This window comes from Myotis daubentonii, chromosome 11 (assembly GCF_963259705.1).
Source record: "Myotis daubentonii chromosome 11, mMyoDau2.1, whole genome shotgun sequence".
Lineage (NCBI taxonomy): Eukaryota > Metazoa > Chordata > Mammalia > Chiroptera > Vespertilionidae > Myotis > Myotis daubentonii.
In genome coordinates this window covers 37,019,423-37,045,449 of record NC_081850.1, presented here as the reverse complement: position 1 = coordinate 37,045,449, position 26,027 = coordinate 37,019,423, and the positions used below count along the sequence as shown (strand labels likewise).

At 40.0% G+C, this 26,027-nt stretch overlaps 1 protein-coding gene across 5 annotated transcripts in view; it reads left to right on the top strand.

Moving 5' to 3' along the window:
* Positions 1–26,027, top strand: part of DOCK8 (dedicator of cytokinesis 8) — a 200,254-nt gene that overhangs the window by 77,771 nt on the left and 96,456 nt on the right. For 4 of the 5 annotated variants that reach the window (XM_059656823.1, XM_059656825.1, XM_059656822.1 and 1 more), the window contains 9 exons: positions 2,699–2,911; positions 8,038–8,123; positions 9,996–10,062; positions 12,003–12,152; positions 15,856–15,936; positions 17,174–17,333; positions 19,458–19,594; positions 21,115–21,208; positions 21,937–22,099. In XM_059656823.1, the coding sequence (XP_059512806.1) occupies positions 2,699–2,911; positions 8,038–8,123; positions 9,996–10,062; positions 12,003–12,152; positions 15,856–15,936; positions 17,174–17,333; positions 19,458–19,594; positions 21,115–21,208; positions 21,937–22,099 (1,151 nt within the window). Of the gene's footprint in view, positions 1–2,698; positions 2,912–8,037; positions 8,124–9,995; positions 10,063–12,002; positions 12,153–15,855; positions 15,937–17,173; positions 17,334–19,457; positions 19,595–21,114; positions 21,209–21,936; positions 22,100–26,027 lie in introns of those variants that run through there. The other variant, XM_059656826.1, reaches the window with a different exon arrangement.

Genomic DNA, 26,027 nt, shown 5'->3' with positions numbered 1-26,027 from the left:
TGAAACCAGTATAATTTTTAGCTTTCAGGTGCTGTCCTAGCCCAAGCATCTCACCCTGCTGAATAGTACTGGAGGGTTTTTAAATAGTGCCCATTTTTCTAACAACACAGTCTCTCCAGTCCTGCCCGCTACCTACTCTGAGCTCTACAGAGGAATCAGCCATCAATTCTAGTGCTGAATGTGGTGGGCTTCCTGAGGCCTAGAATATCTGTGTGCTGTATTCTATGGGAGATTGAAGGGACTTTTCCATTGGTAATTTTGACTAAATTCAGTTTTTACCATACACGATGACAAAGTAAATTGTTCCTTGTATCAGTCAGACGGCAGCCACACTAGGTATTTCCACAGAAGAAATTTAACGTAGGGAATTGGTTAAACAGATTTTGGGTGACTGAGAGGACCAAAAGGGAACATTAATGTGGGAGTCATTACTGCAAACCACAGCACACCGCCCTGAGACTGGGGTCTAGGGCAGTGCCTCCCAAACTTTAGCTTCCTCAGAATGGCCTGAAGGGCCTGTTCAAAGACAGGTTGCTGGGCCCCATTCTAGAAGGGAGTGGGGCTTGAGAATTTCCATTCCTAATTAGCATTTCCCAGGAGATGCTGATGCTGCTGGTCTCAGGAACCATGGATCGAATGGGAAGAGCTTGGAGATCAGAACCTAGGAGCTCAGAAGAGGGGCCGCAGAGCTACGACTCAAATTTCTGAGGAGGGGGTGTGGTCTAGCCAGTGCTGGTACCTCAGGATCTCAGAAGAAAGACCTTATAGAGGCCAGAAGTCTGGATTCAGATTTCCTAGGAATTGCTCAGATGGTTCTGGTACCTCCAAGGAGGTAAGATGAGGATGGTTCTGGAAGCGCCCAAAGAAGCCAAGGCTAGAATAATTGCCACTACCATGGCAAGAACTGTAAGCAAAGAGGAAGGGGCCAGTCTCTTCTCCCAGCCCCTTGTAGTGCCCCCTATTGGCATAACTTAAAAGGAGCAGCAGGTAAAGCAGAAATGTGATTTACTGAATGCAGACCTAGCATCACAGATTGTATAAAATGGTGAATTTGGAGCTGAGAGATAATAGGTGAATGACCAGCACCCCCATAAAGCACACTCATTCCTCCAGCAGGCTAACAGAACGTTCAATGAAGTCATTGGCTGGGTTTCAGAGGCAAGTTATTAAAAAACTATGTTTTTAAGTATTAGACTAATACTCATTATGGAGTGATACTCACACCATGAAATGACCAGCAACATCTTCCCTTTCATTCTCATTCTTATTTACCTTATTAAGTAGAACGGTGAGGCCAGATGCTGAATTTATGTAAGTTAAATACCTATATGATATGACTTCATGGTACTCAGATATTTCATAAAATTGGGTCATATTATTTATAATATTATATAACTTTTTCATATTAACAATACAATATAATGAATATATGTCCTTTCTTTTTTATTGGCTGCACAACATTTCATTATATAAAAGTTCTAAAATTTCTTAATGCTTCCTCTTTTAGGGGGCATTTAGATTATTTCTGTCATTTTGTTATTAAAAACAATGTTTAAGATATGCTCTTGTCTTTGTATCTTTGCTTACTTGTCCAGTGGTACTCTTAGGATACATTCTGGAGATATATATGTATATCTCTTGATATCCTTTTGAAGAAATTGAAAATCCACTTCATTTTCCCAAGGCTTTTATAAATTCTAAAACAAACAAAAATATTAATAATTAAAGTGTTAATATTGATTATTGCTAGCACATTCATTTTAGGTGAAATTTATGATCTGGCAAAGTAGCATTTTTTTATGAGGTAGATGTCACAAAAAGTGTGCCTTATAGAGAAATTGTAAAGGGTGTAATCCATTTAGTAGAACTTTAGGATAACATTTTACCATCATTTTAATAGATGTTTATAACAGATCCATCTATATTCTTACAACATATTATTGATTATGGTTATATAGTCCTTGCCAAGTCTTTGGTTAGATATGCATTCCAAATTTCCAAGACATTTCTAATGGAATAAAGCATTCACTTCATGATTGATTTAAGAGTTTTTTCAAACACACTGCAGCTAAACGTGGATACTACTTGAATAGCAAACACTTTTTCTTTTTTTCTGGTGCTTTTTCCTGTAACTGTTACTAAAATCTGTTCCCATGCCCACAGCTCTGTCTCCAGAAACATAGATTCAGCTTTGGAGTTTAGATAAGGTTTAATGTTGAAGGCTCCTCACAGGTCATCTTATTTTCCAGTTTCAAAAGCCAGGTTCTGGAGTTGAGATTAGGATGAGGTCTCTCTGTTCCCTAGGCCAATCTCCTTTCTGTTACACCTTGTTCCCGTCTGTTCTGCTTGAACATGAGACGTGAGCATGGCTCATAAGAGGCGTGGGCTTCCAATCTCCAGAAAAGAAGACACCAAAAACCGATAGGAACACGGTGCCGTTTTCAAACCTTTCCGCAAGTTCAGGTGTACCAACCTAATGAGTAATTACCTGTTTCCAGGTGGGGAGGAGAGATTTCATTTTAGGATGCTCAGGGTAGGAAGCGAAGATGTGATTCTTGTCAAACGCCCAGTTGGCTCAGAAACTCCTTGAGCCCTAATGCTATCATCGCACGTGGGAACAGTGTTGAGACCTCCCAGATTGTTCATTTCTCATTTGAGATCCACAGTCTCTCTCACAAGGATGTGTCTTTTCTCACAGGCAGGCCCCCGCCCCTTAAAGGTGCTGTGTGATGTGTCTGGGAAAGGCCCCCTCACTGCTTGTGACTTCAACCTGCGCAGCCTGCAGCCTGACCAGCGGCTGGAAAACCTCCTGCAGCACGTGAGTGCCGAGGACTTTGAGAAGCAGAACGAGGAGGCCCGGAGGACCAACCGGCAGGCCGAGCTCTTTGCCCTTTACCCATCGGTGGACGAGGTGGGTGCGACCATCCCCATGCGGGAGAATTTCAGTGAAGACACAGAGAGGCTCCGGGAGAATATTATTGTTCATTCTTCCTGTGTAGCAGCATCAGGATGTTTAATCATATGATTCCTAGGGCTTTTTATATAGATATAATCTTATTTTCCAGTTTAAAAATTATATATATATGTAATTGTTACATATAACAATTAATGTTTATGTATATATACTGAGTGGCCAGATTATTATGACCACCCTATCAGCACTTTGTTGGGCCACCCTTTGCCTTCAATACTGCGGCGATTCTTCTTGGCATTGACTCTACGAGATGTTGAAAGGTGATGCGAGGAATCTGACATCATGCCTGATGAATAGCACTGTCCAGTTCTGTGAGATTTGATGGTTGTGGAACCAGCTGCCTGATGGCTTTTAACTTCGTCCCACAAATGCTCCATTGGATAGAGATCTGGTGATTGTGGGGGCCACCTAAGCAAGGTAAAGTCTCCCTCATGTTCTTGAAACCACTCCTGCACAATACGAGCACCGTGGCATGGTGCATTGTCTTGTTGGAAGAAGCCATTTCCATTGGGATACGCGATCAACATGATAGAATGAACTTGATCAGCAACGATACTTAGGTATGTTGTGCTATTCAGACGTTTATAATGGTCTGGCCCTCTAGCAACTTCAGTGCAAAATTATAGCTAATTTGCCTACAAATGTCAGGTTGTTATAATAATCTGGCCACTCTGTGTGTGTGTGTGTGTGTGTGTGTGTGTGTATAATAATATATATACACACCAGCTTGGCTGGGGCTGTTAGTTTTACTAAGGCAAGCCTATGTAATAACAGAACCTATTATTGATCAATTACACAAATGAGATTCCAGTAATAGCTAGGATTTTCATAAGCCCTCTACAGAATATTTTCACTGATATTATCTCATTTAATCTTCAAAACATTTCGAGCCTGATCAGCATGGCTCAGTGGTTGAGTGTCCACCTATGAACCAGGAGGTCATGGTTTGATTCCCAGTCAGAGCACATGCCCAGGTTGTGGGCATAATCCCCATGGGGGGGGGGGCGGTTTCTCTCTCATCATTGATGTTTCTATCTCTCTCCCTCTCTTTCACTCTCTAAAATGGATAAAAATATATTGATAAAAAAAACACATTTCGAGGATCCACATGCAGTAATGCCACTCAGCCAGTCAAACCATTCAGTTACATGGGGGTATGTTTTGCAGTTAATCCATCAAGATGTATTACTTAAACCTTGATGTTCCTTAGTGCTTGGTTCAGATTTTTCTTTTTAAATCTCTGAAAGCATTCAAGCCCGAAATGTCACAGCCATGCTCCCAAGGCATAGAATGTTAGGATCTTGTTTGTTCACGTCTCTCTATATTGGACCAGGCCAAGAACAATTTGATAATTTAGGCTTTGGTCACTCCCCAGGGCACTTCAGATGGGATGAGGGGTGACCATTGTTCAAGACTGTTTCAGCTTCTTATTCTTCATATTAGGCTCCCAGTCTACCCTTCTGCATGTTAGAATACCTGCACTCTGGGTCTTGTCAGGTCAGATTACCATAATATCTCTGCTGTCCATATTTTATTAAAAGTTCAGTTGCAAGGAATATGATTTGGGGCAATTTTGCATCAAAGATATGTCTTCCATCTACATATCTATCTGCAATTTCATTTTTGGATCAAGAAAGACCATGAAGGAGCCTGATTCTTGCACCTTGTGGCACCCCCATCGCTGAGAATTGTGTTAGCTGACTGGCCTTTCGATGAGTTCACCACTGGCCAGCAAATAAAGGACAATAAGGGAAACAGCAGTCATGAGATGTGATATTGTGTCCTCTATGCAAATATGATAGAGGACATTGACCTACATCTCACCCAGCACCCACTTCAATAGGGATCCAAAGGGAAATTGTCCCTCAAACCCTCAGACAAAGAAGAATTGTGCTTCCACTGAGAAAACTTATATACTTAGAGACTGTGCATATCTTGTAATCTACTCTTCTACATTTTTTACTTAGTTCACCTCTACCAAGCCTAGCAGCTTATGTATTGGTGGTCTGAATTTACTTCAACTTTCTTTTTTTTCTTATTCTTCAACTACCTTGGTTTTCTCATCTATTTGTAGACTTGTCAGTGGACTCAAATCCTTTTCTGAATGGGGCAGATTAAAAATAAATATGAATAATGTGGACAATGTTATCTTCTCCATCTTTCACATTGCAAAGTAAGAATCAGAGAGGTTAAATAACTTGTTCAAGGTTCTACAGGTAAATTAAATTATAGGATGGAGATCCTAAACCATTAATTCTAAATTTTATGTTTGCTTGTTTATTTATTTACATATGACTACCAGGTAAATTGGCACACATAGTTGAAATTCAAAGATGATGCACCATATTTTATCTCATAACTTTTTAATTTCCATCTACAACTTTAAAATTTTGTACCAGATTTGTCCAAGAAACATTAAATTTGGCTGACTTGACCTTCACTTGCATTCTTCTTCCTCCCAGTTACATGATGGAGGTGCCAGTATGTAATAGGGAGACCCAGAGTGGGCACCAGAAGATACAAAACAATTAAAGGATGAGGAGAATACTTCCAGTGAGACACCAACTCATTAAAGTTTCCCTCAATGGAGAATATCCCGTCTGAACTGATTAAAAGAGTGAATCATAGACTATTTTAAAGGAACTTTGTTTTATGGTCTTTGAACAATGCTGAAACTCAGTTGAGATTGAAAGTTATAATCTAGCAGAGGTCCTAATGGGACCCACTTTATTGAGTGAGAAGGGGAATGCTTTGTAATTAGGGTACCAGTTATTTGTAAATCGGTATGTCTAAAATGCTTGAGTGCTCCTACGCCAGCCCTTTAATGTGTTGTAGGTGGACACATAGAAATTGCATTTATATTTGTAATTTGTAGTTGCTTTAAATAAATCCCTGTGGAAGAAAGGTAAATTTTTGGCCTACCATGAAATGATTATAAATGCTGGTTTTTTGATAATAAATTAATTAAATTATTTTATACTATCATTAATTTCCTGGTGAGGAAAGTTAGAAGAGAGGTGAACCATTACATTCAAATTATGACTGAGTCCATAGCAGAGGTAAAAGTAGAATTCAACCACCAACATAGACAAAGATGAGTTCTTTCCCTGATTCACTGAGTCTATAAAAGGTGTCCTGTGTGTTGATCCATGAGAAAATTGCCTCTGTACTCCAAATCTGTGAAGAATTTGCATTTTGGTTGCAAGTGACAGAACCCAACAAAAAATAATTAAGAAAAAGATGGTATTTATTGGCTCACATAATGAAATTACAGGTAGGCGGCTGTAGAGTTGGCCTCAAGATCCATTGGGTCAACTGATGGAAGCATGTCATCTCTCTCATTCTCTATTCTCTCTTCTCTCTCTCTCTCTCTCTCTCTCTCTCTCTCTCTCTCTCTCATATCCACTAAAATTTCATATTTCCTCTTCTGCTTCTTTGGGAATTCATTCCTATTTCAGAAAACTGTAAAGGCTTAAGAAACTCATACAGATTAGAAGAAACTTAGGAAATACATTAATATGTAGACCCTGTTTGGATCCTAATTTTTAAAGCTAACTATAAAAATATTAAGACAGTTGGGGAAATTTGTAACTGATTACATATTTAGTGACAACAAGAAATTTTTGTTAAATTTTTAAGAGTCATAATGGTATTACAGTTATGTGCTTTTATAAGCCCTTATCTTTTAAGAGTTGTACTGAAACATTTATAAATGGGATGATATGATGTTTGGAGCTTTGTTTCTAAGTAATCCAATATTGAGTAAGGGAAGGTAGTAAGTGGAATTATATAGATGAAACTAAGTTGCCCATGAGTTGAAATTGTTGAAGCTAGATGATGGGTAAAAGTGGTTCTTTATGTTATTCTCTATACTTGTATATGTTTATAATTTCCCAAATGAAAAGCTTTTTTAAAAAGAGTGAATCCAGGCCAAATGTAGTCTTAGAAACTCATGTTGAGGTTGTTTTCCAATAAGGAGACCATCCCTCTCAGATGTGTCTGTTCTGAGCACCCTGAAAGTTCCAGCTTGTTCTGAGGGAGTTCCACTCAGTGTAGACATCAGAACAGTGCCTTCTCTGGAAGAAACTCAGAAGCTCCACTAGGCACAGATTTGCCAAGAAGGTGACTTTTCTGCTATTTGTAAGAATGCTATGGCTGCTGTGGGGTATTTGGTGGGGAGCACCAATCCTTTATAGCCCAGCAAAATACAATTAGATATACTCTCTTCTTAGACCCGTGTGAGCTGCAGAGCACTGACCAGGGTTTGGATAGCCTAGTGCAAAAGCAGGAATTAAAGTTTTCAGGGATCTGCACTCTTTATGGTTGTCTACATGAATATAATTAGGATACTATAATAGTTTAGATTTGAATGCTAAAAGTTGCAGTAGGGATTTGATATTTCTCTTTAAGTCTTGAGTCCCAATGTGGTAAAATATAGCTATATATCTTAATTTGTCATCACTAAGCCTTTTTGTACATAGAACTTTAGCAACTTTTAACTGGACCTATTTTTATAGAACCTATAAATTCATCCCCAAATCTCTATCATCTGTTTATGAACTGAGAAAGATGCTGTATTATAGTATTGATGGTTTACAGCCTTCAGTGAACTGTTCTGACTCAGATCTCAAGTCCGAAACACACATATTTACTAGGAAAGTCCTTGGCAGGAGAAATATTCTGAATGTGTACTTAGAGCAGCCAAAAAACAAAACCCAACAAAACAAAACCAACAATAGGCATAAGATATTTGCAATGCCATCTGGTGGATGTTACTAAGTCATATCCATGTTCACATTTCCTTCCTTCCTCCCTCAGTCTCTTTGTCTTCAGTGCTTGGCTTTCTGCAAGGAGAAGATATTTGCTATACATGCTGACTCTGAAGCTTAGGGGTTGGATAACAAACTCTTGTAAATGTCAGTGTTATTCTGCTATTGGAAATAAAGCAAATGCAAGTTGAATTGAGCAGTGAATGGCAGCCTTCCCTTCCCTGGGTTAACTCCAGCTGGAACTCCTCTGGTGGAAATTTACTAATGATTTCTTTACCATGTGATTAATAACAGGAGGATGCTGTGGAAATACGTCCGGTGCCAGAATGTCCTAAGGAACATCTGGGCAACAGAATATGGGTCAAGTTGCTGACCCTAAAGTAAGTATGAGCAATGGGTAACTGAGGTTTATATTGCCTCTTAGATGCAAACTGTGTCTTTAACATCAGAGCTTGAATTAGAGAGCATCTTCCAACATATATAACAGTGGGCAGCTCTGGAAAGAGCAGAGTCTGGAGTCAGCTGGATTTTAATTCTATTCCTACCAAGCCTTTGCCAGTCTTTCTTCTACTACAGGGAAGGCACACACAAGGGTTAGGCACGTAGGGAGATGGAGTGAGATGGCCTACGTTAAACAACAGTGAGAGCCACTGGTGTGCTGGACTCAGCTCTGACTCATGACAGTGGATCATGCTCTCCTCTTCCCAACTCTTTACTCAGTGAAGTCACATTTGTGGCTTGATATTGGCCTTGGTGGAAATATTTACATCAAAACCAGAAATGCTACAAATTAAAACCTTTTTTTTTAAGGACATGTTTTTTAAACATTTGCCAGCATACCACTGTTGAAACACAATGATAAATGCAACTAAAACCCAGTTTCAGTGCACTGAACAAACAGCTCCATGCAACTTAATCTCTGTTTTGACAGTTGAGGGGAAAAGTCACTAGAAACTACACTTCACAGTTTTCATCAAGAGAAATACAAGTGACTCAATTTGGTTTTTTGTTTGTTTGGTTGGTTAATAATGCACGTCTATCTTAGTGGCCATGTTTTCCCACCTGTGAGAACAGCTGTCATTTATTGGAAAGCTCTAGCCGGCTTGGTGATAAGCATCATAGGAGAGAATTCCTTCCGTCCTAAATGGCATAGTCACTGCATCTAAAGTGCATCCTGGCATCCTGTGGGGGTGGGCGAGAGCCTCAGACAATAGGGTGGACTTCCTGAACGATGCAGAGGGGAACGGAACAGCCACTTCCACTCGGTCCTCCCGCTGAAAGATAGGAGGCTCCCCACTCTGGTCTGCCTGCCAGGGCTAGAGTGTGCCTTTCTGAATCCCTTCCCTGGTGGAATTGGCTAGGGTGGGGAGAGGGCTACAACATCAAGGAGACATGCCCAACAGGGTGAGCAGTCATGCTGGACTGGGTTCAAGGAGGGGAACTGGGAGGCTAAGCATTAGAGTTAGGAGTTTGTGACAGGTGGGAACTTTGAGACTATCTGGTCTAACAACTTCATTTTCAAGAAAAGACTCAAAGTCCCAGAGAAGTTCTCAAGGCTGAAACAAAGCCTTGCATCCAGTATCCAGATGCCCTAGTTGCAAACTTGGTGCTGCTTAAAGGATCCATGAACTGATTTTAAGAGATGGATGACCCTCCTAATAGGATATAATAGAATATGCTTATGTACTCTTGCCTAGGTAGAGCATTTACAACTTAAAATTTTCAAAAGGGACTGTGATTTGAAGAAATTGATGAACTAATTCTCTCAAGTAGCAGCTTGCAAAGAGGAAAGAGAGGTGCACAAGCACCCCAGGGGGCTCCCAAGTCAATCCACTGGAGTGCGGAAAGCAAATGCTCCAATACCGTGATTTATTTTGAATTATTTAGTTCAGCCTTTAAAATGTCTTGATTATATATGTTTTATAATGTATTTGATATTTTAATATGCAAGTACAAAATTAATACACATATATAGAGGGTATGTGATTTATTTTTTTACTATAAAAGTAAACAATGAAGTAACTTGGAGACAGTTGCTTTATAGTAGATGCAGCAAATAGATGCCCACATGATGAATCCAGACTGCAGACATGCTTTGTTTGAATTGTGTGGCATTTAAAAAGGAAATGAGAAAAATCTTAAGAAGTCAGAAAGTTATGCAGAAAAATCTGGATTTTCAGCTTCAGGCACTTTCAGAAAATTTGTAATTATCTAAGTTAAATCCATATAGATTTTCTCTCTCGCTCTCACAGGTTTGAGATAGAAATTGAGCCTCTGTTTGCCAGCATTGCTCTCTACGATGTTAAAGAAAGGAAAAAGGTAAGGAATTGAAAATAATAGCCCATCCCTGAGGGCACACATATTGTTGATGAGTCTTTGGGCTCACAGGTTTAAATCTCACTTCTATTCAGCAAATACACATCAGATTTGAAAGCAAATGACCTTTGATACACCCAGTTCTGTTGCCTCTGCAGTTTGTGAAGGGGTGATCAGGGAATGTTAGTCATTTATAGTCTTTGAAGAATTTTTAAGGGAAAGCCTGCTGGAGGTTGGCCAGAGGATGGCTGGAGGCCTGGTTCGGTGGCGGGTGCTGGGTCAGCAGTGGTCTGAGCCCCTCAGCCATTCAGGACCCCAAGCTGTCCGTGGCTCCTCCATCTTCAATATGTGTCCTCCCAGAGTCACCTTTGGCACTGCCATTGCACCTCCCGGAAAAGGGGAAAGCTGGGTGAGCGGCCTGGAGGTCTGACGCATCACTTGTGCACACAGTTCACTCCTGACTGCCATGGAAGAGGGTAAATGTAGGCTTTGCCTGGGCAGCCAGTTCTCAGCTATCACTCTATTAGTGCCGAAGGGGAGACCCAGCCACACAGTGGTTCTAAGTAACACTACACTGTGAACCGAGGAGTCATGCTCTTGCTCAAAATCTTTAATGGATCCTCACTACCTGTAACTTTGAAAAACAAATTCTATAGGCTGGCTGGAGTGGCATAGTTGATAAAGCGTTGTCCTGTGAACAGAAAAGTTGTGGGTTTGATCCCTGATCAGGGAGCTTACGGAAGGCAGCCAATCAATGTTTCTCTCTCTCTCTCTCACTCTCTCCCTTTCTCTAAACATGTCTTCAGGTGAGGATTAAAAAATAATAATAAATAAACAATTTTTAAAAATTTATAAAAACTCTTCAGCTTCCATGCCTGGCTTTCTTCATATGGCTCTCATTTATTCTTTCCCTCTTAGCCTGCCTATGCAGTCAAGCTGGACTACTCTCTGTGAAGTGAATTCACTCCAGGTTTTCTGGCCTCTGAGTGATTCCTGTGCTGTACTCTCCCCCTGGCACTCGGTCACCCTCCAGCTCTGCTGGCAGGATCTTCTTCCAAGGCCCATCTGTCTCATCTAATGGAAGCATCCTGTTCACCCCAGTGACTGGGATCCCTCACCCTTGTAACTCCAACAGTGCTCTTTGTATGAATGTGGGCACTTAATATTTTGCTCTTCCTATATTAGTTACATATTTAACTTATCCCTCATTTTTTAATTTAAGCTAATTGAGGGTAGAGGCAGTGTCCTGCTCTTATTCAGGGCAGTACAGAGCACATCACATCACTGCTATTCAGAAATTTTTGGTGGTTTAAGAAAAATTTAAATGTCTCCTGGAACATCTCTCAAACGACTCCAAAATACCTAGAGATTGTGACAAAATATAGGGTGTTCCCCCAAAAATGTATACACACGCTTTGAATAATATGAAGGCAGTGTTTATTAAAATACACTTCATTTTCACCTTATCCAGTTTGGCTCAGTGGCTAGAGCATTGGCCTGCAGGGTCCTGGGTTCGATTCTAGTCAAGGGAACGTACTTCAGTTGCAGGCTCCTCCCCGACCTGGCCCCTGACCAGGGCTCGTGCAAGAGGCAACCAATCGATGTGTTTCTCTCACATTGATATTTCTCTCTGTCTTTCCCTCTCTTCCACTCTAAAAATGAACGGAAAAATATCCTTGGGTGAGGATTAAAAATAAATACATAAACAAATAAAATACATTTCATTTTAAAAATTGAGCTATCAGCTGTTAAAGTGTGTATACATTTTTGGGGGACACCCTGTACGTAGCAGATTTCCCAACAGCCACTAGTTATGAACTATGTCTATAATTATATTTACTCCTCTGGAGAAATTTCTTTGTGGTTTTTCATTCCTTTTTAACATGCTTAGACCATGAGAGCAACAAGTCTAACTTATTTTCCATTTTTCTACTCATTTACAGATCTCAGAAAATTTTCACTGTGACCTGAACTCTGACCAGTTCAAAGGATTTCTCCGTGCCCACACGCCCTCTGTTGCCCCATCGAGTCAGGCAAGATCTGCGGTGTTCTCCGTCACCTATCCATCCTCAGACATCTACCTAGTAGTCAAGGTAGTTACACACAATCTGATTTGCTCATTCTGATGTTCCCATTTTTGCATTAGACTCAGTGCATGTGTCAGGTAAGAGAGGTGTCAGAACGTATCTCTGTGTCTTCTGTGAGATTCCCTTTTTTCCTTCTCAACTGATCCCTTTTCCTTGACAAGCAAATTCTGTGTTGATACTAGAACAACTATGGGTTTGAGAGTCATACCGTCCGCGTTTTGAATCCTGGCTTTGCATCCTAGTTATTACATGACTCTTGGGGCAATTGCCTAACCTTTCTGAGACTTAATTTGCTCCTCTGTAAAATGGGGCTAATACAGGGTTGGGCAAACTTTTTGACTCGAGGGCCACAATGGCTTCTTAAACTGGACCGGAGGGTCGGAGCAAAAGCATGGATGGAGTGTTTGTGTGAACTAATATAAATTCAAAGTAAACATCATTACATAAAAGGGTACGGTCTTTTTTTTTTTTTTTTAGTTTTATTCATTTCAAATGGGCCGGATCCGGCCCGCGGGCCGTAGTTTGCCCACGGCTGGGCTAATAACACCACTTTCAATGGGTAGTTGTGATTACAAAATGAAGTCTGGCACATTAAAGACACCTTTCCTCCTAACCAAGGAAAGCACCCTCAGCTATTCTGTCTGGGAGGCTGCTGCTATCTCAGACAGAGTTTCCTAGTGATGTTCATGTTTTTCTAGAGGCCCATAATTAAATGACCGCAAGTGCAGGCTCTGACAATTTGAGGTATGGGCTATATTTTGCAAGTTTAATTCTCTCTTTTTATCACCATCTCACAGCATAAGTACTATGTCTGGTGGGGCAATTATATGTAAAAGAACCTTTCATTCTAGGCTGTACTCTTTGCTGGTATAAGAAAACTAGAGACTTTCTCTACACACCTAAATGACTGGTTGGAAATTAGCAACAAACATTGAGTATTTTACCTACCTTAAGTAAAATAACTCATTTAATTGATTCTTTACTGAAAAATTGTATTAAAAAATAAAAGAATTAGGTGATTTGATTTCATGTACACCCAGATGTCCAAGTTTGATGTTTGTAATCTCATGAGTTCCCCATGATCCCATGGGAGTAGGATAAAGATTTCAAAGAATTTAGGTGGCTTGAAAGACACTTAACAAGTGGCATATGTCTTTCCATTCTAGCTTCCTTTCCTCCATTTCACCAGACTCTGAAAGGCTTCTATAGCTTGAAGGGAACTTATTTAAGTTCATGGAAACTATAATTAAAATTTTGCCACTACAAAGACATATCTTTTGTTGTCAAACTTTAGTGTGTGTCCTTTATCTTGCAGTAATACTTAGACACATAGGAAAAATTAGCTTACAGCTCACTCTAGAAGCCCTGTAGTTAAATTCAGAATTCTCTCCCAGCCTGGGAAACGAACACTAGTTCTAAAAGCCAAATTTTACTTCAAACTTCACTTCTCAGAGGATGACTTTATTTTGGTTAATCCATAATCATGTGCTAAATATCAGCAGTTACCTATGGACTACTACTACTGAATATATCCAAAAGTCTTCAAATGTATTAATGCATTCATTTGACAATAACAAACTTTCTCTTAAATGTCTGGATTTAGTTAAAGAATTTAAATCTATTCATATAGTCCCTGGTTTGCTTCTGACCTGTTTTTCTTTTCTGAATGCCATCCTGTCGCTTCCTCCTCTCTACATATATAGTGAATGGTGTTGTAACATTGATCACATCTATCCACCCAGTTGTCATTCAATAAAGAGAACCTTTTTTCTTACTTTTATTGTCAGGCTGAGCATCAGGATATTAACTGTATTTTAACAGGATATGAGCTGTATTTAGAGTTACCTAGTTTAGTATTGTATAGGATATTGTTGTAAGGGGTTATTTCAGGCTTAAAGGTTTTGTTTCTCAACTGGAGGTTGGAGAATAAGGATGAGTGAATAAAAGTTTAAAAATACACATGGAAGGCATTGCACCAGCCCCTCCTGAGTAGAGCAGAGGGTAGCCTTTTACCTTCAAAAATGTTCCAGGTGATGCTGGTATGTGCCTTTCCCCTACCTACCATAGTTATGAGGACTCACTCATTTCTTTCACCCATAAATCACGAAGGACCATATAGTGGGCTCGCATAGCAGCCTGCAGCTCCTTCTCACCAAGTAGCTGGAGTTGCCCTTGTCCAGCTCGGTGAAGGGCATGGTATCTGCTGGTCTGGTTGAATCTGAATGTTCCCACGTCCAGATTCTGGAGCTCCCTCTCCCGTGGGTTCCACGCGGTGCTAATGCATGAACCCATGGATCCCATTCCTCACCTCAGAGTCCTCATGAAAGAGTTCTTTATTTCTGTTCAAAGTCTGTTTTTATCCATTGACTTCATGGAAAAACTAGCTTCCTTCCAGTTTTCTCTATAAGCTCCCATGAGCTTCAGGAGCCTGGCGACCAGATGTATTGTATTCACCCCCTTACCTCCCCAGCAGCCACCACAGGGAAGGTACCCAACAAATGCTTTTAGAGTTGATGAATAAGCAAATGATGGCTGACTAACAGGAATGCCAGCCTCCAGCTCAAGTGTTACGTGTCTGTGTTCTCAACCTGGGGTATCGTGGGGATCAGCCTGTCTTCATCCTCTGGCAATGGGGAGGGAATTGAGACTTCTTTTGTGAGAAGACAGGCTTCTTGCTTGCAGTGTCCCTGAGATGGATGTCCATTGAGCAGTCCCATGTCACTTCCCTTAAACTCCGTCAAACACCCTCCATCACTAGAGTCTTTCTGGTTTAAACGAGGGTATTTCTACACCTCACTGATAATACCTATTAAGAATGTGTGCCTTTTGGAATATGTTAACCCGTCTATCTTCAAGAACCCTCTCGCCTAATGATACAGACTAAATCACTTGCTTTTCTCCTTAACATCTGAGTTAAATTAAATTTTCTTTGAACAGAGGGTTAGGGAGTTACAGTTTTCTTCTTTTCCGTCTCCTAAATATGCTGCTCAAATTTATGGTCAGCCAGATCCTTTACCTGAAGCAAAATCGAAGGAGATATTGGACAGTAGCGGCATTCCCATATTACCAGCAGTGGCATTCCCATATTACCAGCCAGTTAGCAAAGTGAAAAGCTGCACTATCTCACTGCTTTTGGTTCCTGTCCAAGTCCGTTAAAGCCAGAGAAGCAGCCCTAATAGGAAATACAAGGGAGACAATTACAGATAATTTATTCTGTTCATTTATTCATTTTGTGGAAGGTTTGAGTCCCCAACCTGACTTTTACAGAGGTCATATCTCTTTTTTACATTGTAAGCAATAATAAAGAAAATGAGCTTTTCACTTCTTACATATGTCTCATGGGTTTTGTTTTATAAAATAACTTTTATTGCATTTTTTTATTGTAGGCATAATACATGTTTATTGTTTAAAAGTAGCATATACACATAAACAATAGGAATAAAATCAACACAGCACATAATCCCATCATACAGAGATAACTATTAACATTTGCTGTGTATCTGCTATCATTTTTTTAATATGCCTTTATGATGTTTTTACAAAAACTATAGAGTACTTTTTACACTCATTTTTAAATCAAAAAAGCATAATCCCAGACATATTCCCACATCATTAAATATTGTCACAAAATCTAATTTTGATGGTTGCATAGATTCCGTTATGTGGATGTGTTTTATGTGCATTGTTTTCCTGTTATTTTTGTTGGTAGATTGAAAAAGTCCTTCAGCAGGGAGAGATTGGAGACTGTGCGGAACCCTACATGGTTATCAAAGAAAGTGATGGTGGAAAGGTATGATATTTTGAATACTGCTAAATGGTAACATCTTAGAATAAGGAAATATTTCCACAGAGGTGCTCCACAATATAATTAATAGGGTTTAGTCCTTCATATGTTTTCATATGAGATCCTAATAAATTATATATAAACCAAAGAAGGAAGAGAAATTGGTCATTGATGATAACTTTTGAAAGAAATAAGCTATTAAACTCAACAGATGATGATATGCACATGAATGTCTAATTCTAAAATGAAACTAGGGCAAAGCCGCGGCCTGTTGCCTTGGTTCTGAGGCTCTGACCCAGCTGTGGCGGGAGGGCCACAGACCCCATGGAACCAAGCAGTGCCAGAGTGCCCAGGCTTATCTCCACAGCATGGGCGCCAGCCTTTCAGGCGTGGATGTTTGGAAATTGGCTGAGGTTGCTGCACATCATAGATTCACTAGCACAACCCCGGTACTGACCCATGGAGAGGACATCTTTCCTCAGCACCCAGCAAGATTTTTAAAGCGCGGCCTTTCTGGACTAACACTTGCCTAATCAGCATCACTTAAAAATTTCAAATAAGATGTATTGAACTCATGACTTTTATTTTATTTTATTTTTCCCATCGCCATTTATGCCCTATATGCCCTCTTCCACCTCTACCTACCCCTGCCCCCCGCAATCATCACACTGTTGTCCATGTCCACGTCTCTCTCTTTTTTTCTCTTTTTAAAAAAATCTTTCCACTTCAAGACATTTTTAAAAAAATCTACCTTTTATTCTGAATTTAGAAAGAACTCCTTGGAAGTATTGTCAACCTAATAAGGAAATTATTAAGAACCTTTATAGATCTTTCTGGAGTTTTCTAAGGCAACTTTTGAAGAAACAGGCTCTCTTGAGAGCTTGGTAGATGATATATAAAACTTTTTATCCCAAGGTGCTCTCATGCGAATTCAAGTCAAGTTACTAGCCCCTAAAACTGACACTTGTGGATTAGCTTGTAGAGGAAGCCTTGGACCTTTTTTTTTTTTTTTAAGCTGGTATATTTAATAGTTGAATGTAGCCTTTTTGTAAACTTCTCCTTTTCTAATCTGTATTTCCCTGGCCTTCTGGCCTTCGTTGAGTGTGCCCTTTGCTGCCTGCTCACTTGTTCTAATCAGTAGGGTAGGGATTTTGGAGACGCCTGTCCTCTCCGTGGCAGGGCAGCTGACTGGTGCCGGTGCCCTATTGTTTGTCCCTGCTTGTCTCTTTCCATTTTCCTCTAGAGTAAAGACAAGATTGAAAAACTGAAACTTCAAGCGGAATCTTTCTGCCAGCGTTTGGGGAAATACCGGATGCCCTTTGCCTGGGCTCCTATAAGCTTAGCAAGCTTCTTCAACGTCTCCACCCTGGAGAGGGAGGTAACCGATGCAGAGTCCATGGTTGGTAAGATTTTCCGCTGCCGGGGGAAGAGGTGGGCTCCCCAATGCACCAACTCTGCGGTCAACTGCTTATTCGTGGGGGCTTGGGGTACAGTAAGGTGTGGGAAATGGGGAAGAAGAAGGAGATTAATAGGTTGAGACACTCTTACGGCTTGATTACAAATGCATGATTATAATAGAGAACGATTCCCCAAAATTATCATGAATGTTTGTGGAATTGAAATATACTCTTATAGTAAGATTTTTGGTTAGAATTTTCTGGACAGTTTGACACATTAAAAACTTAATTTTAAGAAGCTACTTCCTCTTAAAATTATTGAAAATAACAAGAAAATATAATAACTATCTATAGTGTGTTAAAATAAAGGCACCATGATTGGTTCCAAAACATAAGGGGTAAAGTCATGGAGGTTTTGAAAAGCCAAACTCAGGTTTCTTAGCAAAATTTCCAGCCCCTGAAAGTTTCTTTTGCCAACAGCAATGAAAAAGTGGATGCCAATAGAATATCTAGTTACTGTTCAATTTATTTAGCATGTTTCTTTTTCATCGCCTCACCCTTGGTCTGAGTCATTAATTTTTAAAACAGGTTGGATATGAAACTGTTCAAGAGGCTGTAGAATTTTCAAGTAGACCCACCCCTACTTGTGGCAGAGTTTCTGTTTTCCTAAATGTCTTTGGATCAGCAAATATTTAAGTCTGGAGTCACATTTCTCGTGACTTTTCTCTTGCATTCCTTAGCTCTGCCACTTCTGAAATGTTGCCTTTAGCAGAGGAGTGGAGGAAAGGGTACTTTGTTATTACTGCTGCTATTCTGGAGTTATGGTTGCATAATTTCTGGTCAGAATTCCTGGATTATTTCTGATTTATCAATAACAAACCTCACTTTAGTGCATCTTGACCTTCACACCACAATGTTTTTGTTTTTGTTTCTTTTTTAATCCTCACCTGAGGATATTTTTTTTTCATTGATTATTAGAGAGAGAGGGAGGGAGGGAGGGAATAGAGGGAGGGAGGGAGGGAGAAACATCGATGTGAGAGAGACACATTTATTGGTTGCCTCCCACATGCTAAGCCAGGGATCAAACCTGCAACCCAGGTACATGCCTTTGACTGGGAATCGAATCTGAGACCCTTTGGTATTCAGGCTGACCCTCTAACCACTTAGCAACACTGGGGAGGCCACAATGCTTTTTTTAAATGCCAACCTCTATGTAGACCTAGGCAGCCTTATTTGAAAGAGTTATGCATAGAAGCTAGAGGACACCCTAAATTAGGTGAACCCATAAATTCAGGCATAGGGCTTGCCGAGGCTTTCATAGTCTCTAGGTCAAGGATAAATTAACCTGACCACAGAGGCTGATTCTTGAGAAGCAACCAGAAGAGGCAATGTGGCAAGTGTAGATGGGCAGTGGTAGCAGAAAGTTCCAATTCAGCATCACAGCAAGAGTTAAGGATAAGGGAATCTTCAAAGACAGGGTTGGCCATTTTAGAGTTCTAAGCAATTTGACTATTCACGACAGAACCCCTGAGTTTTGCAGCAGAAAAGCAATAAAATTCTCACCTAAATGTCAAATGGGGATAAGAAACAACAAAGCAGAGTATTAGGGTCCCAGCCCAGGGCAGGGTGTGGCTGGGTTCTAATCTCCGTTAGGCAGGTCAGCAGAGAGCAGAAGAAAACTGGGATTCAGAATATACTCAGGCTGACCCTAGCACATTTGGGTCACATTCCCAAATGCCTTCAAGGGCATTTGAGTGCATGCCTCTCCCAATGGAATGAAAATGTAAAAATAAAACAAAAACAAACACTGTTGACTAAATAAAGCTTATCTGCAGACCCCGTTCTGGCTGCAGCTCTGGACTCTGCAGGGTGGCATCTGGCCTACCCTCCACGTGGGAGGGCAGCTGCTCACCGCCTCTCAGCTCTGGTCAGAGGAGGATTAGGGGCTCCAAGAGGGGGGTTAGGAAAGGGAGGGGTCAGTGGAGGGACATTTTTATTCAAGACTAGAATGGCCACATTCAGTGTTCCTGTTCAGTGACTTTCCACATAGCTTATGTATGGTAAAGTTAGTAACTGCTGTGTCTTCAAACAGAAAGGCAAGCTTTAGAATGACCGTTGTTTTCCATAAAGGAAGAAGCTCTGTGGGTGAGCGGAGAACCTTATCCCAAACTAGAAGGCTTTCGGAAAGAGCTCTCTCCTTGGAGGAAAACGGGGTCGGATCCAACTTCAAGACCACCAACATGACCATTAACAGCTTCTTCAAGCAGGTATCTCTCCATGTTAGTGTTTTGGGGTTTGTCTCCTAACGTTACGGGTTTTGGAGCCCAAAGTGGTAGTCTATGTAATGAATGAGAGAACAAGTTAGTTAACCTTGCCAAGCCTAAATCTCATTATCCACAGAACAAGGATGATGGTGCTTGCTTCATGTGGCTTTTGGGGAGATTAGATGACAGGAGGCAGGTAAAACTCTTCTCAGAGTGCCTAGGCTAGAGCAGGTGCTCATTGAGTGTTAGCTCTTTCCGCTGAGGGCTAACTGCCCTAATACAAACTGTCCTGCTGGAACACTCATGGTCAGGTTGTTTGTAGGCTCTGAGAGCTGCCTGGCTGAAGCATTGTCCCCCCTTGGTCTCGGGGTTTCCTGACCGGGCGGTTGTCCTTCTCACCACTGTTCCATGTGCACACTGCAGGGCTGCCCTACTTGCTCAGAGAAGGTGACCATTGCACATGGCGCTCTGCGCTGGCTCAGTAAACATTTCTTTAAAAAACAAAGAACTTCCTAGAGTAGAATGATGGTTGCCAGGGGCTGGAGGGAGGGGTAAAGAGAGTTGTTGTTTAAAGGGCACAGGGTTTCAGTTTTGCAGTATGAAAGAGCCCTGGAGATCAGTTGCACAACAATGTAAATGTACTTAACACTAGGGAACGGAACACTCAGAATGGCTAAGATGGCAAATGTTATATTATGTGTATTTTTACCACACAAAACCTTAGGCTTGGTTTGACTTTGTTTTAGAAAATTTTCATAGCTCAATCTTCATGGGGCATTTCAAGGTGTTATGTTAATAATCTGAAATGCAGAAGGGATATTGAAGGGTCTGTGCACTGTACCCATAATAGCATGGGGCTGAAGGGGTTTCTATTCCAGATATACTTCCAATTGTATTAACTCGGGGGGCAAAGTACTTAATTAAGTCTGAGTTTTCTCATTTGTACTTGGGAATAAGTTACAGCTACCTACCTACCTTACCAGGCTACCTTACCTTGCAAGGATTAGATCTCTTGCCTGTGACTCCCTTGGTAAAGTACGTGTCCCATGTAGGCACATAGAGAATCGTATTTATGCTTAGCCTGCTTAGTCAAGACAAATATGAAAAAAGTGAGGACAGGGAAAAAATGGAACGACGCTGTCACCATCTTCAAATCTTTGAAGAAGGAAGTACACTTATTCTGTATTATTCTAGGAGTAAAACAAGCATCAGTGGCCTTAAGTTATAGGGTGAAGATGCTGTTGGCCTAGATTTCTAATGGTCAAATAGATTTCCTTAGAATGCATAGAAGCCCCATCCCCAGAAGGGTTAATGAGAGGCTGCGTGGCAATAAGTCCAAGAATAGTAGAGAAGAAATACTAGTATTTGATAAGGGGCTGAACTAAATGACTTCACCATTGCCTATAATCTTAATTTCTAAGAATTAAATAAAATTTAAAGATAAAAATCTTCCCATAAATCATCGGTCCCTACCCCATGAGTCAATGGTGCATCTGTACTAACCCTCACTTCTCTCTTGGCAGGAGGGAGATCGACTCAGTGATGAAGACTTATTCAAGTTTTTAGCGGACTACAAAAGGTCTTCTTCCTTACAGAGAAGAGTCAAGTCCATTCCAGGTGTGGATGGCTTGTCTTTATCCTCTTAAGCTGTGCCAAAGCCATTTGTGATTAGACACATTATTTGTCTACTGCTGCAATTTATAAAATTATGTGTACCAAATGAGATGTGGGATTTTACACCAGGAGTGGAGTCTGAATTGGTCTACTTTTTTTTGAAACTCTATTAGTATTTTCTATTCTATTAAATAATTGATTCTTTAAATAAACATGCTTTTAGATCTGGTTTCTTAGACAATCAGGTCATTGTTGGAATAGAAGAGTCTTTTTCATCATATACAATAGCATATGGAACTTTTAGTATACAAAGAAAAATGAAAGTAAGATGCTTTGATAGAAGGTGAGAACATCTTCCTTATCCTCAGCTTAATCGCTTCTGAGGCACTTCTGCAGCATCCTAAAGTACCAGAGAACCCAGTTCGAGAACCACCAGTGTTTACTTAAATATATACTATTATAGAGTGGTAGTTCTGGAAGGGACTTTAAAAATCCTCCGATCTATTTCTACTCATTCTACAATTTCTTGCTTTTTAATTTCTAGAAATAGAATCTTAAGAGTTATCATAACTGCTTTTTCTCCAGCTACAGGAAATTAGCTGGGAATTTCAGAACTCTCACACTCCCACAACTTCTCCTTATTTTCATAAAAGAAATATGCTACAACAGTTTTTCTCGATTCCTCTTAGTATGACAGGATCTTTCTTAAAACACTCGTTTTCTTTCTTTAGGCTTGCTCAGACTGGAGATTTCTCTGGCTCCAGAGATAATCAATTGTTGTCTGACTCCTGAACTACTGCCAGTGAAACCCTTTTCTGAAAACCGGACGCGTCCACACAAAGAGATTTTGGAATTTCCAATCCGGGAAGTGTATGTCCCTCATACTGTGTACAGGTGAGAAACAAAGGCTCTTGGTAAACCATTGAGCCCACATTTACAGTTTTGTTTGAATAATGCCTTCATCGTCCTTTGATCTACCTTCCTAGTTACTAAGTTTTGGAAAAAATGAAATATGTTTACAAAGCTATAGATAATTGCTAGATCATGTTCTAAAAATTATTATCTAATTTTTTCAGTCATAATTGTAGTGGGCATATTCTTTCCAGAAATGAAAAATTCCTCAGCATCATTACCTTGGTTTTTCTATGTGCAGAAGGATGTAGTAGGGAAAGAGCAATGTGACTAAAAAATGTTCTCAGTGTCTACTAGACAGGTTTTACCTTGAAACCAGCTCTGGCCCATGGAATTTACAGCAATGACAGAAATGTTCTACATGTGTGCTGCCCAATACAATCGCTACTAACCACATGTGGCTACTCAGCATTTGAAATGTGGCTAGGGCAATGGACGAACTGAAATTTTCATTTTATTTAACTTTAATTAATTTGAATTTAAAGTTGTAGCTGTAAGTGGTTGGTGGGCACCATATTGAACAGCATGGAGCTAGACAGTAAGGGCCTAAAGGTTAGGCTGCCTCGGTTTCTTGGAGGCTTGACTTGGGACTGGGCGGAAACTTGTCAACACACATCTGCCAAAGCCATTGCTGCTCACATTTTTAGTTTTTATTTTGAGAAGATGTTTTTAATGCGGAGAAGAATGCTGTAACAAGCACCTTTTCTCCACCATCTGAAATTGACATTGCAAGTGTGTGTGTGTGTGTGTGTGTGTGAAATCATACTGATTAAGTTGAAGTCTCCTCTAGTCACAGACTTCTACCTTGCTGCCCAAGCATCAGTGATGAACTTATGTGTGTCTATTCTTCCATTCTCTCCTGTTTCACACACATGTGTATGTTTGTGCGTGTGTACATACATATACATGTATGTATCTGTGGACAAGTAGTATTATTTTTACATTCATTTTATTTTATTTATTTTTTAAAAATATATTTTATTGATTTTTTTACAGAGAGGAAGGGAGAGGAATAGAGAGTTAGAAACATCGGTGAGAGAGCAACACCGATCGGCTGCCTCCTGTACACCCCCTACTGGGGATGTGCCCACAACCAAGGTACATGCCCCTGACTGGAATCAAACCTGGGACCCTTCAGTCCACAGGCCGATGCTCTATCCACTGAGCCAAACCGGTTAGGGCTTTACATTCATTTTAAATGTCCATAAGTGGCTGCACACTCTATGTATTATACTGTACTTTTCATCCAACAGTATGATTTTTTTCTTTTTTGTTTAACTATTACTGTTGACTTGTGAATTTTATTGATTCCGTGTGTTACACTCAAAGGATATTTTAATTAATTAGATTTTCACAAATGTAATGAATGAGAATTACTTGACAGCTTGTATTTTAGAAATATTAATATTGATTTACATAACACTTTGTCATCATTTTTAACTGCTGTATAGTATTCCTTTGTATAAAGAGGGATTATTTTTCCATTTCTTTTTTTTTAATTAATAGACATTTATGTTTTTTTTCAATTTGGGGTTCTTATTACTGTGCAATGAGAAGTTTGTCTGGGTCTCTCTGTGCACATGTGTGAATGTTTTCCTAAGGAATATGCCTAAAAGTGAAATCACTGGGTCACAAGTGATATACATTTTAAGTTTTATCTATACTGCCAATTTTTTCCCCAAAAATTGTACCAGTTTGCAATCCTTTCCATAGAGTAAGAGAATTCTGATTCCCCCAGACCCTCACCTATACTGTCCAATATGACGTGTATGTGGGACTGAATGCCAAGAACTTCAGAACTCACCTAACCCAAACACACCCACCCCACATTTCCAGATATACAAAAGTGAGACCCAGACAGGATAAATGAGCCGTTCACTGAAGTCAAAAACTACAGTGAAAAAAATCAAGCAACCATCCACACAATTAGAAATGGACCTCTTCCTTTTAATGTTGGTGTGGTACACACATCTTTCCCCATTTAATCCTTTCTGAAGCAGCTCTTCGTTTTCTAACTTCATTCCTTCCATATAAACTCAACCCAAGTCCCCCTCCTAGATAAATAAGCATTCCTAAGATGAAGTAGTTTCAGTTCTCCATTCTGTTTAGGGAAATGAAGGCATGAAAATGTTTGCTTATGGATGCCGTGTTTGTATCTTTAGAAACCCTATCCTATAATTGGAAAAAAATGATTGTGGAATTGAAATAAACTTGCACCAAATGAATTCTATAATTATTCAACTTCCCCTCAGCATTTAATTACCCATGGGAAGCACTTACAACTCTCAGTACTCCTTGCTGCAAACATTACCCTTAATTACATCACAGCGGGACTCAGAATGCATTAGTGTGCTGATGACTCAGAAATGTAGGCGTGCGAAGGAGAACAAGTCTGGAGGACTACTATGGACCCAACTTGGCTTCATGAGAAATGGACCCTGAGTGCAAAGTGAATATTCTTTAAGCTGTTCTATACACTATGGAAATGCAAGGCCATGCCATTAAAACCAGGTCTCTACCCTTGGGAACGATAGAAGAAAACACTTCCTTCCATTTTGCTCATAGTGCCTTTTCTTGGCTCCCAGCACACCACTGTTTATACCTTGTTTAAGAAACAAGAGATGTAATAAACTTGTTTAAGAATTTTACTACGTGAAAACATCAAGGAATTTAGAGATTATCTTGTCTGATCTCCCGAGCTGCTGTTAAATTGTTAATAGTTCTTCTCCAGTCCTCACATGCTTTATAGTGATTTTGTTTAGTTTGGTCTTAACAGTAACCAGTCCTGGACTAATTCTCCCCTTTCCTTCACTTCCACTGCCATTTCACAAAATGGAATGGAAGACTCAAGTCAGGACTGAACGCCAGGTCAAATTGGTGGGGTGACTAATTTTGCCGTTGGTGACCTAATTTTCTCATTTCTGTCTTTTATCCTTTCTTTTTGTTTCTTGTCATCTCCCTGTATCTCAAAAAAATGTAGAACCTCATATCTTTTCTACCCCCTCCTGCCTGAAAATCAAAGTCTGTATTCAAGCAAAGGTCTCCTAATTTATGTACATTATGGTATCAGTAAGAAGTATGGTCCAATGCAGCCGTGGGCAAACTACGGCCCACGGGCCGGATCCGGCCCGTTTGAAATGAATAAAACTAAAAAAAAAAAAAAAAAAAAAAAGACCGTACCCTTTTATGTAATGATGTTTACTTTGAATTTATATTAGTTCACACAAACACTCCATCCATGCTTTTGTTCCGGCCCTCCAGTCCAGTTTAAGAACCCATTGTGACCCTCGAGTCAAAAAGTTTGCCCACCCCTGGTCTAATGTCTTATCTCTCCCAAGAGTATTATTTCAGTAGAGACAACAGTTCCTGTTTCAGTTAGAAAAGTTTTCCCTCAACTTAGTTGAATCCTGGATATCTTTCTAAGAATTTGCTAAGTAGGGTAACTTTCCACATTGACATTGCTATTTCCATGACTAATCCTGGTTACAGCTATGTCCCTTTAAGAAAATGAAACAAATAGAAATTAAGATTTACAGAGCAGATAAATTCAGGGATAATTCTTTATAGAGGATTCTCCTAATGAATATAAAATATGATTTGACTTATAAAAATTTTGATCTATCCAGAACTTATGAAGAATATGTCTGTTAGTGCCCTAGCCAGATTTTGGCTCAGTGGATAGAGCGTCGGCCTGCAGGCTGAAGGGTCTCACATTCAATTCCTCTCAGGGCACATGTCCAGGTTGCAGATTGATCCCCAGTAGGGGGCGTGCAGTAGGGAGCCAGTCACTGATTCTTTCTCATCATTATGTTTCTATCTCTCTCTCCCTCTCCCTTCCTCTCTGAAATCAGTAACAATATTATATTGGGCAAAGGATTCAAATTTCAAATTTGTGTCCTTTTAACATAAA